Source organism: Salvelinus sp. IW2-2015, linkage group LG11, assembly GCF_002910315.2.
Source record: "Salvelinus sp. IW2-2015 linkage group LG11, ASM291031v2, whole genome shotgun sequence".
Taxonomy (NCBI): Eukaryota; Metazoa; Chordata; class Actinopteri; order Salmoniformes; family Salmonidae; genus Salvelinus; species Salvelinus sp. IW2-2015.
In genome coordinates this window covers 45,127,223-45,141,098 of record NC_036851.1, presented here as the reverse complement: position 1 = coordinate 45,141,098, position 13,876 = coordinate 45,127,223, and the positions used below count along the sequence as shown (strand labels likewise).

General features: G+C 42.7%; 1 protein-coding gene across 1 annotated transcript in view; it reads right to left on the bottom strand.

Moving 5' to 3' along the window:
* Positions 1–13,876, bottom strand: part of LOC111970464 (carbohydrate sulfotransferase 11) — a 34,901-nt gene that overhangs the window by 4,095 nt on the left and 16,930 nt on the right. Inside the window, exon 2 of the mRNA XM_023997217.2 lies at positions 8,792–8,874. Coding sequence (XP_023852985.1) covers positions 8,792–8,874 — 83 coding nt within the window. The remainder of the gene's footprint in view (positions 1–8,791; positions 8,875–13,876) is intronic.

Below are 13,876 nucleotides of genomic sequence, written 5' to 3'. Positions count from 1 at the left end.
TCTCCACAGAGGAACTCTGAAGCTCTGTCAGAGTGACCATTGGGTTCTTGGTCACCTCCTGACCAAGGCCCTTCTCCCCGATTGCTCAGTTTGGCCGGGCAGCCAGATCTAGGAAGAGTCTTGGTAGTTCCAAACTTATTCCATTTAAGAATGATAGAAGCCACTGTGTTCTTGGGGACCTTCAATGCTGCAGAAATGTGTTGGTACTCTTCCCCAGATCTGTGCCTCGATACAATCCTGTCTCGGAGCTCTATGGACAATTCCTTTGACCTCATGGTTTGGTTTTTACTCTGACATGCACTGTCAACTGTGGGACCTTACAGTTGAAGTCGGAAGTTTACATACACCTTAGCTAAATACATTAAAACTCAGTTTTTCACAATTCCTGACATTTATTCCTCATAACAATTTCCTGTCTTAGGTCAGTTAGGATCACCACTTTTTTTTTTTGAATGTGAAATGTCAGAATAATAGAGGAGAGAATGATTTATTTCAGCTTTTACTTCTTTCATCACATTCTCAGTGGGTCAGAAGTTTACATACACTCAATTCGTATTTGGTAGCATTGCCTTTAAATTGTTTAACTTGGGTCAAACGTTTCAGGTAGCCTTCCACAAGCTTCTCACCCAACAACAATAAGTTGGGTGAATTTTGGCCCATTCCTCCTGACAGAGCTGGTGTAACTGAGTCAGGTTTGTAGGCCTCCTTGCTCACACACACTTTTTCAGTTCTGCCCACACATTTTCTATAGGATTGAGGTCAGGGCTTTGTGATGGCCACTCCAATACCTTGACTTTGTTGTCCGAAAGCCATTTTGCCACAACCTTGGAAGTATGCTTGGGGTCATTGTCCATTTGGAAGACCCATTTGCGACTGATGTCTGATGTCTGATGTCTTGAGATATTGCTTCAATATATCCACATAATTTTCCTACCTCATGATGCCATCTATTTTGTGAAGTGCATCAGTCCCTCCTGCAGCAAAGCACCCCCACAACATGATGCTGCCACCCCGTGCTTCACGGTTGGGATGGTGTTCTTCGGCTTGCAAGCCTCCCACTTTATCCTCTAAACATAACGATGGTCATTATGGCCAAACAGTTCTATTTTGTTTCATCAGACCAGAGGACATTTCTTCAAAAAGCACGATATTTGTCCCCATGTGCAGTTGCAAACCGTACTCTGGCTTTTTTATGGCGGTTTTGGAGCAGTGGCTTCTTCTTTGCTGAGCAGCCTTTCAGGTTATGTCAATATAGGACTCGTTTTACTGTGGATATAGATACTTTTGTACCTGTTTCCTCCAGCATCTTCACAAGGTCCTTTGCTGTTGTTGTCATCTCTAGCAGACAGAACGCGTCTCCTTCCTGAGCGGTATGACGGCTGCGTGGTCCCATGGTGTTTATACTTGCGTACTATTGTTTGTACAGACTTGTTTGTACAGACTTCAACTGTATATAGACAGGTGTGTGCCTTTCCAAACCATGGAAAGGCACATCTGAAGGATGATCAATGGAAACAGGATGCACCTGAGGTCAATTTCTAGTCTCATAGCAAAGGGTCTGAATACTTACGTAAATAAGGTATCTGTTTTTTATTTTGTATAAATGTGCAAACATTTCTAAAAACCTGTTTTCGCTTTGTCATTATGGGGTATTGTGTGTAGATTGTTGAGGGGGGGGAAATGATTTAGTCAAGTTTAGAATAAGACTAACGTAACAAAATGTGGAAAGTTTGAATACTTTCCGAAGGCACTGCATATCTAAAGTAATTTGATAGATAAGCAATATGGTTGTAGCGCCACCTTGTCCTCAGATAGGCTAGCTGAGAGGAAGATATTGCAATATGGTTGTAGGGTAAAACTTTATTTGGATAGTCCATCTGTAGATGCTCTACATACTATCTACAGACTATTAGTAACATTTAAGCTAACTATCTACAAACCCTAACAATAACCCTAACCTTAACCCTTATCCTAACCCTAAACTTAACCCTTATTCTAAACCTAACACTCAGATAGGCTAGCTGGGAAAAACAAAATGGTTGTAGCTCCACCTTTCCCTCAGACAGGCTAGCTAGGAGGAACATATTGCGTATACCCATCCAATCCTTTCTGATCTACCTGTGCCTTGTAGAGGCTGGGGGTTGTTTCTGGACGGGGGCCTTTGTCTATGACTATGAGAAGAAGAAAAAAACACCCTTCAAAAGTCAGGCTTGGACCTCCTCTGTTTATTGACATTAGGAAGTTACTTACAGGGGCTGAAACACTCCTCGCATTCCAATGTCACTTCATATAATTAAATCAACACCTTGAATTTACCCCCACAGAAAAAATGTATTCTGAAAAGGAATTAGCTACATGCTTATGCAGTAGTATAAATGTCTGGGAGATTAACCATAATGGGCATAATCTGTCCAATGTAGTTAATCTCCAGAAAATTGAGAGTTCAGGTGGACCTTCATGTTTCGGCATACAAAGGAAAGGAGGGGTGCTCAACAACAATGACAAAAATCATGAGAAGGGCTTAGCAAGAAACATTTCCAAAAGGACAAATTTGAGGTAGAAAGGAGTTGGAGCACTCATCAAAAAGAAGCAGATTGAATTTAGCTCACTTTAATCCATTGTACAGGATACGAACAGGTGACTGGCGTTTTGACGTCATGCTGACGTCTTCCAAGAAATTGAGAGAATATGAGGAGAGGTAGAAAATCATCTGAAAATGTGTGCATTACGGAGTCTGCAACCAAGAGAAGAGTATGTTCGTCCTGAATGACACTAAATAACAGCTTCTCTAAAGTATCTTATTGTTTGTCAAACTTCATAGTTGAGTTTTATTGACCCATCTCTCTCCCTCTTGTAACACACACACAAACACTGCAGCTGGATGTCCTAATCACATTCAATCTCTCCCATCCACACACCGCTGTACTAACACTACAGTTCAGCCAGTTCAACGTGTCTTCCTTCCTGTATTTACTCTCTCCTGTATTTACTCTCTCCTGTATTTACTCTCTCCTGTATTTACTCCTTCCATTTACTCAGCCAAATGCGGAGGCTCTCAGTTTGCCTCAGTGTCTGGTGACATGTATCGTCCTCTGTCCTGGTTTGAGAAGACACTGTTGACACTGAAATATCAAGGACACACTGGAGCAGGCAACACCGATGCTAACGGAGGCTTCACTCACTGTGTAGCTGGGTAGTTACATCTTTCTATCAAACAATTTTGTCACGGCAGAAGTTCAAGTAAAACCTCAAGTAAACTATTACTTTATCTTTGTCATCAGAGGCACAAGGTAACTTGTCAATGTCATTCATTATCACTGATAGTGTATCTTCATTTGTGGAGCAAAATGTATTTTAATGGCACATACTCTTATCTGGAGTCGTCCCTGTTGGCTACGATTTACCTCAAGTAGATACAACGTGCTCCTTGTAAACCTAGGGGTAACTGACGCATGCAAGGTCAACTCTACATACATTGTAAAACATTTGCTTAGGTTAAACTTCTTGTAAGAAGTAATTACACCCTTTAGTGATCCAACAAAATATTATTGTAGGCATATACAGAGAAGTAAAATTAATACAATTGGTTATAAAGATCTTCCAGTTTTGCTATCTGTCTTCATAAATTCAAACACTTTTCCTCAGAGTATCGCAACACCACAGGGTTCCACTTTGGACGAGCTAAGTGCAAAATAACAAAAATAAAACCGCCAGCGATTTAAAGTAAATTATGTCTTTAGGAGTTCTTCAGTCCTTTTGCATGGGCCTCGGACTCCCCTCCCTGAGATATAATTGGCAACAGCTCACTCCTATAGAATTTTTTTTTCTGTACCCTAGCCAAGCTAATTTCTCTCACGCTCTCTCCAAGTCTTAGTTCTGGAACAGTCCCTATGTAATGTCATACTGTATAATTGTAGAGAGTTTGTGGCCCAGGGCTTATCCTTTGGCCTCAGTTGACACCAAAATTTCAATCCGTCATAGTGACACACTGACTGTACACATTTGTTTTGAAGTTGAATGACATGGGATACTTAAGTAGTCTATTCAACTCTATAGGCTACATACACATAGTATATAAAACAGTAAGAACACCTGCTCGCTCTTTCCATGACAGACTGACCAGGTGAATCCAGGTGAAAGCTATGATCCCTTATTGACGTCACTTGTTTAATCCACTTCAATCAGTGTAGATCACATATGTCAGAGTCAAGGCCCGCGGGCCACATCCGGCCCGCGAGAAGGTTTTTTACGGCCCCTGGGATGATCTTGATTTATTATTAGAACCGGCCCGCAGACCGCAGCAAGCCGGCAGCCCGCAGATCTTTTACACGCACCAATACTACATTTCCCACAATGCAACGGTGACGCACCGAGCAGTAGGCTGCTTCATTTCAATATTTATTGGCACAGCAGTCGTCAGCATCACAGTAAAATTAACTTTCAGATACCCATCAAAAATGGCAAAACGGAAGGTGGACACTGAGAACCGGGGGTTTCAAACAAGGTGGGAGTCGGAGTATAATTGTCACGGAGGCTAGCTTGGAAAACCTGTGTGTCTTCTGTGTGGAGAAAGTGTGGCGGTACTGAAAGAGTTCATCTGAGACGACATTATGAAACGAAACACCGGACAAAAAACAAGGAATATGGACATGACAAGGCCTACAAAAGGCAGAGGAATTAAAACGAAGGCCTCAAATCTCACAAGCTCTGTTCAAAAAAGCCAAATCCACAAGGCCAGGGCTGCTGTCGTAAGGCCCAGTTTTATTTTTGCGCAAGAAGAGGATCGCTAAATGCAGCCGGCCATTTACGGAGGGGGATTTCATTCAAAAACTGCATATTAAAGTTTGTGACGAAGTTTGCCCAAAAAAAGGCAAACTCTTTTTAAATGTGTAGTCTGAGCAGAACACCATTGCCGAGAGAGTAGGACCAGTTGTCCATCAAATCTAAAAGAGCAGCTTGTGAAAAAGGAAAAGATTTCATTGCATAGTCCTTGGCTTGGATGAGAGCACCGACTATTTCTGACATTTGCCCAGTTGTCAATTCATCGCGGAGTGGACTCCAGCCTAAGCGTGACAGAGGAGTTTTTGGCTTTACTCCCTATGCATGGCAAACAACTACGGGGGGGCATGATCTTGTATGAAGAGTGTTCAAAAGATGTGTAAATGAGATGGAGCTTGCCTTGCGGAAAAACTCGTGGTTTTGACAAACCGACGGAGCACCTGCGATTGAGTGGACACAGCGAGGGCACTGGTGGCGAAATACGGGAAAAGATTTGCAAGAGGGGAAACGCGGAACAGGTGAGCTGACAGCTTATCATTATCATACACCAGGAGCGTTGTGCGGTAACCTTGAAAAATGGAGCATGTAATGAGCTCATACGCGCACAGTTAACCTTTATCAGAGCCAAAGTTTGAATCACCGCCCAGTTCAAGGCATTTCTTGACGGAGTTAGAAACGAGGGATGGTGATTTGGCCTTATCACACACAGAGGATGCAGAGGCTAAGCCAGGGAAAGGGCATTCAAAGAGTTCGGAGCTTCGTGAGGAGATTTGCTGTTCTTTGACGAAGCAAAGGAAAGACCAAACACAAACTCCGAGACGAATGTTTTCTAGATGTGAAATGGCTTTTCTGATGTGTGACATTACGAGTCATTCTGAATGCAAAATGAACTTGCAGCGTGCAGGGTCGGATCCATGTCATCTCTATATGTTAAACAGTACAGTGAAGGCATTTAAAACCAACTGACTCTGTGGGAGGACGCAGATGCGGAAAAAGAAAACTTTGAGCCACTTTCCCAGCTGCCAGACCATGAAAGAGAAGCTCTCTACCAGTGCGTTCCCGAGCGCACAGTTGGCTGATAAAATAGGTATGCTTGCCGCTGACTTTCGACGCCGATTTGCTGACTTTGAAGCACAAAAAAGCAGGTTGGAACTGCTCGGTAACCCATTTGCTGTTGACGTGGAAAGCTCACCACCAAACCTCCAAATGGAGTTGATTGACCTCCAATGCAATGATGCACTGAGGGCAAAATATGCGGCAGTGGGTGCTGCGGAGTTCGCCCGTTTCCTCCCCGACACAATGCCCCAGCTGCGCATCCAGGCTGCTCAAACGTTGTCTATGTTTGGCAGCACATACCTGTGTGAACAACTGTTTTCTTTGATGAACCTGAACAAAACATCACACAGAAGCGACTTACTGCTGAACACCTCCACTCAATTCTGAGGATTTCCTCAGCTCAGAGCCTTACCCCGAACATTGATGAACTTGTGGAAAAGATGGGACACCACCAAGTATCACCCTCAACCTCAAACAAGTGAACATTACTGTGCAATCACATATTTAGAGTTTTTACTCAGTTCAAGTTTAAAAGTTAAAGTTTAATATTTGTTTTCACTGCATGTTACTTCTCCTTAAACAAAGTGTTGTTTTGATTAATAGATTTTTGCACTTTATTTTATTGTATTTCAATCCAATTAATTTTTAAAATATTTCAGTTGAGTGGATGATAGAAAATTGCTATTATTGTTTTTTCTTTTGAAGTAAATTTAGCCCACTTTTGCTAAAATAGAAAAATTATAGGCTACTGATGGTGCCTTGAATACCGGTTTCTTTCATTTAATGTTCATGTTATGGGGATTTTTATATAAAGGAAATTTGTCTTTTGTGTCTGTTGAAAATTAAAGATTACTGACAGAGCCATAAGAAAATATTGCTTTATTTATCTGATCATATTGGAATATATTTGTTAGGTTTTCAGTAGGTTCAATTAGGTTCACTAGACTATATGCGTCATTTAAAATTTTTTCAATGAACATTCGAACAGTCCGGCCCTCGGCTTGTAGCTAAATTTTTTATTTGGCCCTCCGTCCATTTGACTTTGACACCCCTGGTGTAGATGAAGGGAGGAGACAGGTTAAAGAAGGATTTTTTAGCCTTGAGATAATTGAGACATGGATTGTGTATGTGTGCCACTCAGAGGGTGAATGGGCAAGACAAAATATTTAAGTGCTTTTGAATGGAGTATGGTAGTAGGTGCCAGGTGCACTGGTTTGCCAGGTGCACTGGTTTGCACTGGTAGGTGCCAGGTGCACTGGTTTGCCAGGTCCACACGTTCCTGTGTGGCTCAGTTGGTAGAGCATGGCGCTTGCAACGCCAGGGTTGTGGGTTCATTCCCCAAGGGGGGACCAGGATGAATATGTATGAACTTTCCAATTTGTAAGTCGCTCTGGATAAGAGCGTCTGCTAAATGACTTAAATGTAAATGTTTGAGTGGGTCAAGAACTGCAACACTGCTGGGTTCACGCTCAACAGTTTACCGTGTGTATCAACAATGGTCCACCACCCAAAGGACATCCAGCCAACTAGATACAACGGTGGGAAGGAGAGGCGGGAGATAGAGACAAATCCTGGCAAATCCAGGGTTATAATTTTTTATAAGAGACAGTTTTATATTTTTCAATCAAGTGCCTGTCCAAAATAATTTGATTTTGCTAACCAATGTCTGACTGCAGTCTGGAATCGTCAAGTCAGGGCTTTTGTTTGATGAGGAACTTCAAAGTACTGTAGTAGACAAAGTCTTGCAAAATCCCGGTGATTTTCCCCACATTTCCAGATACCCTGGTTGGGGGATTGCCGGATTTCCTGCTTATTCCCTCCTGATTCCAGGAATTATCCAAACAGGATTTCTGGAAAACCTGGGCATTTTGGAAAAGTTACTGGAATTTTCCAACCCTAACTAGACGGTAAACAAAAACATCCGAAAGGTCAAGGGTTGCACCTGTATCAATCACTGACAGTCACTAGTAACTACAGGAGACCCTTGGAGCATGAGGAACATCTGTAGAAGCAATGGGTGATTAATGATGATGATTTCATCTAAATCTGCTTTTACAGACAAACCAGTAACTTCAGAAGCAGAATTATTCTAAACATGGATTGGAAATGTATTTTATTAGGGGCTTACACTGGCAAAATTCCCATAGATGCCAAAGATGTTAATCATCATACTGCAGTTGCTTGAAAAATGTAATATTGGTTGAGGAAAGCTGACAAGAGAACTCTTATTTCCAGTTGTTAACACCATCACATTATAAGCCGTGTTTACTCTAGGACTTTTTTCAGGGGGGGGGGGGGGGGGGGGGGGGGGAGGGGGGGGGGGGGGGGGGGGGGGGAATGGTGCGATCCACAACCAAAAATGGGTGTTAATGGGTGTGGCCACTGGTGCGATCCACGACCCCAGAAAATGTTGAGGCCCTTCTCCTGGCCACAGAGACAGCATTTTGCTGTTTTAAAGCTAATTTCCTGCAATTATACACATTTTGTCATGGCTTATTCGGTGTTATCTGAGTGACTCAAACGTAACAAAATCAGCTGGGCCCCCATGCAATGAAATGTTTAACATTTTAGATTCTCCCTGACTGTCTAGTTTTTATTTTGGTGATTGTTAGTTCTCAAAGATGATCTTATTTAAAAAATATATTTTGCTCCATTATCTTTATATATACTTTATATCTGGTTTTAGTCATTTAAGTTTACACTGAAAATGTTTCACCATCCCGCCAATTATTTATTTATATATAAAATAAAACATTTATAATTTTTTGGAGTGGCGGCAGTTAAATTAATATAGGGGAAACACTGATAAGAGACTTTCAGCAAGTAAGCAGTAAGTACTGAATAGCTTACCAATTATTTTATTTTCACAAATCACCTATTCTAACTCATAAAACATGACCAAAACAAGTTCAGTGGTCATCAACGTGAATCCTACCTGGTAGTGGGCAGGACTTACCTGGTCACTGTCATAGAGCGTCTGGAGTGGACTCCTCCATGACTTCCCCTGGCCGCTGCTCCTCCCACTACCCTGTGCTGAGGCTGAGAAAATGCAGACGGGTACACACGTCAAGGTCAACACAGGCATATTACCTACAGTACACACTCAAGATCATCGGAGTCTGTATCTCTGCTGCATTCTGATTTGGTATATACAGTACATGGAATGCCATTGTGGCAACCCATGAGGTACGGCAGCTTAATACTGATTTTCTCATCTAAATGCAAATGTCATGTCAATTTTATGTTGAGCCAAATGCTTGATAAGCGAGCTAAATTACAACTTCCTAAGGGGGATAATCATTAACCATGTTAAATGTAAAGGTATGAATACAACAACAACCCGACACTTTCCTACATCCTAATAACAAAGACAAGTACCATTGAGAATCTCAGGGAAACCAGAGGAGAAACTCGCCAATGGGTCATTTATTACATATTATAAACTGGGTGGTTCGAGCCCCGAATGGTGATTGGCTGACAGACGTGGTATATCAGACCGTATACCTAGGGTATGACAAAACGTTTCATTTTACTGCTATAATTACGTTGGTAACCAGTTTTTAATAGCTATAAGGCACCTCAGGGGTTTGTGGTATATGGCCAATATACCATGGCTAAGCTCTGTATCCAGGCACTCTGCATTGTGTCGTGCATAAGAACAGCCCTTAGCCGTGGTATATTGGCCATATACCACATCCTCCTTGGGCCTTATTGCTCAACTGTACACACCTGAGGGTCATTAAACCCCAACACACAGGTGCACACCCAAAACGACATCTTATACAACACTACAGGTTGTCATAGAAACACACAGAAGAGGAAGAGAAGAAACCAGGCCTCAAAAAAGACTGTGCATCCATTCAGACTACTAATGTACCTCTTACTGTAGCGCTCCGCTAAACATACAACGCAGCAACACTGCAGAAAACAGCTCTCCTTTATGGAAGTAGCTGAGGAGAGGGAAAAAAGGGAAAATCCCGAAACCACATGGGTACTGAGGCATAGCAATGAGAGAAAACCAAGAGGGCAGATGGAGTATAAACAGAGGTAGAAAACCTCTGTGACTACTTTAGAGTTCCTTTAAGAAACATGACATGGCGTTTAGATTGTTGTTGCTGTCATTTCATATGCTGTTGCTCTTTTAGTTCCTTGGTAGTTGTGGGAGCGCAAGTTTTTGGTTTCCCATTGGTTCTGGGATCGAAGCCATGAGTTTCCTGACCAGTAAAACTGTATACTTTTTAAACGTTCTGAGAATGGAAGTGAAAATCTGGGACTTTTGTTTTTCCATTGCTGGGAGGTTCTGAGAACATTATAATCTGGTTCCTTTAAAGTTTTCCTGGGAGGTTTTAATAACGTTCTGAGAATGAAGATTATAGGTTATTTTGAGTGTTTTGAATATCTTAACTTTCACTGAATGTTTCAATAAGACTTTCAATAACACTGCTAGCTTACAGTACATTCTGCTGAAGTAATGAAATACGTTATTTAACGTATTTCAAAATAATGTTATTTTGTCAAGTTTCTTAAATGTGCTGAGAATGTTCCAAAGCTAAGCAATTATCTTGCACCATTCCCAGAACGTTGTGGGAAGGTTATATGCAAAATAACCAAAGGACAACCATGCTCCCACCAAGCTCTAAAACACATATGGTTCTCAGAACATTATTTGTTAGCTGGGAAGAGACAAAGAGTCACAGATATGGTCCCTCAGGGCAGGGGAGGGGTAGGTGAGGGTGCAGACAGACAGGACATGGCTGAGATTATGTTCTGCATTTCGGTACCATCAAGCATAACTTCAAAAACCCTACATAATAAATGGCATAGAAGACAAAATATGTTACCTTTAAGGGAATGTACAATAATGGAGAATTCAGCTACTGACATGATTATGAATTAAAATTAAATTAGTTAGCAAGACTTCAGTAACTTGTCACGCCCTGGCCATAGAGAGGTTTTTATTTTCTATTTTGGTTAGGCCAGGGTGTGACTAGGGTGGGCATTCTAGTTTCTTTATTTCTATGTTGGTGTGGTTCCCAATAATAGGCAGCTGTCTATCGTTGTCTCTGATTGGGGATCATATATAAGTTGTCCTTTTTCGTTTGGGTTTTGTGGGTAGTTATTTTCTGTTTAGTGTCTGCACCTGACAGAACTGTTTTTTCGTTTTTTTCTCTTTGTTATTTTGCTCGAGTGTTTTTTGATTAATAAAACATCATGAACACTTACCACACTGCGTTTTGGTCCATGCATTCCGACAAGAGCCGTGACAACTATACTGAACAAAATTATAAAATGCTAAATGTTTTTACTGAGTTACAGTTCATAGAAGGAAATCAGTCAATTTATATAAATTCATTAATCCAAATCTATGGATTTCACATGATTGGGCAGGGGCGCAGCTATGGGTCGGCCTTGGAGGGCATAGGGCCAGCCACTGGTGAGCCAGGCCCAGCCAATCAGAATGAGTCTTTCCCCAAAAAAGGGCTTTATTAAAAATCAAATCAAAGTTTATTTGTCACGTGCTTCGAATACAACAGGTGTAGACAGTGAAATGCTTACTTACAGGCTTTAACCAACAGTGCAATTTCTAAGTTAATAAAAGGTATTAGGTGAACAATAGATAAGTAGAGAAATAAAAACAACAGTAAAAAATACAGTGAAAAATAACAATAGCGAGGCTATATACAGGCACCGGTTAGTCGGGCTGATTGAGGTAGTATGTACATGTAGGTATGGTTAAAGTGACGATGCATATATGATAAACAGAGATTAGCAGTAGCGTAAAAGAGGGGTTGGCAGGTGGTGGATGGCGGGACACAATGCAGATAGTACGGGTAACCAATGTGCGGGGGCACCGGTTGGTTGGGCTAATTGAGGTAGTATGTACATGAATGTATAGTTAAAGTGACTATGCATATATGATAAACAGGGGTTGGGGGGGCACACAATGCAAAAAGTCTGGGTAGCCATTTGATTACCTGTTCAGGAGTCTTATGGCTTGGAGATAAAAACTGTTGAGAAGCCTTTTGGTCCTAGACTTGAAATACGCACTCCGGTACTGCTTGCCATGCGGTAGTAGAGAGAACAGTCTATGACTGGGGTGGCTGGGGTCTTTGACAATTTTTAGGGCCTTCCTCTGACACCGCCTGGTGTAGAGGTCCTGGAGGGCAGGCAGCTTAGCCCCAGTGATGTACTGGGCCATATGCACTACCCTCTGTAGTCCCTTGCAGTTGCCATACCAGGCAGTGATGCAAACAGTCAGGATGCTCCCGATGTTGCAGCTGTAGAACCTTTTGAGGATCTCAGGACCCATGCCAAATCTTTTTAGTCTCCTGAGGGGGAATAGGCTTTTTCGTGCCCTCTTCATGACTGTCTTGGTGTGTTTGGACCTTTCTAGTTTGTTGTTGATGTGGACACCAAGGAACTTGAAGCTCTCAACCTGCTCCACTACAGAATGGGGGCGTGCTCGGTCCTCTTCTTCCTGTAGTCCACAATCATCTCCTTAGTCTTGGTTACGTTGAGGGATAGGTTGTTATTTTGGCACCACCCGGCCAGGTCTCTGACCTCTTCCCTATAGGCTGTCTCATCGTTGTCAGTGATCAGGCCTACGACTGTTGTGTCGTCTGCAAACTTAATGATGGTGTTGGAGTCGTGCCTGGCCAAGCAGTCGTGGGTGAACTGGGAGTACAGGAGGGGACTGAGCACGCACCCTTGAGGGGCTCCAGTGTTGAGGATCAGCGTGTCAGATGTGTTGCTACCTACCCTCACCACCTGGTGGCGGCCCGTCAGGAAGTCCAGGATCCAGTTGCAGAGGGAGGTGTTTAGTCCCAGGATCCTTAGCTAAGTGATGAGCTTTGAGAGTACTATGGTGTTGAACGCTGAGCTGTAGTCAATGAATAGCATTCTCACATAGGTGTTCCTTTTGTCCAGGTGGGAAAGGGCAGTGTGGAGTGCAAAACAGATTGCATCATCTGTGGATCTATTGGGGCGGTGTGCAAATTGGAGTGGGTCTAGGGTTTCTGGGATAATGGTGTTGATGTTAGTCTTTACCAGCCTTTCAAAGCACTTCATGGCTACGGATGTGAGTGCTACGGGTCTGTAGTCATTTAGGCAGGTTGCCTTAGTGTTCTTGGGCACAGGGACTATGGTGGTCTGCTTGAAACATGTTGGTATTACAGACTCAATCAGGGACATGTTGAAAATGTCAGGGAAGACACCTGCTAGTTGGTCAGCACATGCCCGGAGCACACGTTCTGGTAATCTGTCTGGCCCAGCAGCCTTGTGAATGTTTACCTGTTTAAAGGTCTTACTCACGTCGGCTTCGGAGAGTGTGATCAAACAGTCATCCGGAACAGCTGATGCTCTCATGCATGCCTCAGTGTTGCTTGCCTCGAAGCGAACATAGAAGTAATTTAGCTCGTCTGGTAGGCTCGTGCCACTGAGCAGCTCGCGGCTGTGCTTCCCTTTGTAGTCTGTAATAGTTTGCAAGCCCTGCCACATAAGACGAGCGTCGGAGCCGGTGTAACATGATTCAATCTTAGCCCTATATTGACGCTTTGCCTGTTTGATAGTTCGTCGGAGGGCATAGCAGGATTTCTTATAAGCTTCCGGGTTAGAGTCCAGCAGCTTGAAAGTGGCAGCTCTACCCTTCAGCTCAGTGCAAATGTTGCCTGTAATCCATGGTTTCTGGTTGGGATATGTACATACAGTCACTGTGGGGATGACATCCTCGATGCACTTATCGATAAAGCCAGTGACTGATGTGGTGTACTCCTCAATGCCATCGGAAGAATCCCGGAACATGTTCCAGTCTGTGCTAGCAAAACAGTCCTGTAATTTAGCATCTGCTTCATCTGACCACTTTTTTAATAGACTGAGTCACTGGTGCTTCCTGCTTTAATTTTTGCTTGTAAGCAGGAATCAGAAGGATAGAATTGTGGTCAGATTTTCCAAATGGAGGGCGAGAGAGAGCTTTGTACGCGTCTCTGTGTGTGGAGTACAGGTGATCTAGAATTTTCCCTCTTGTGTGCACATTTAACATGTT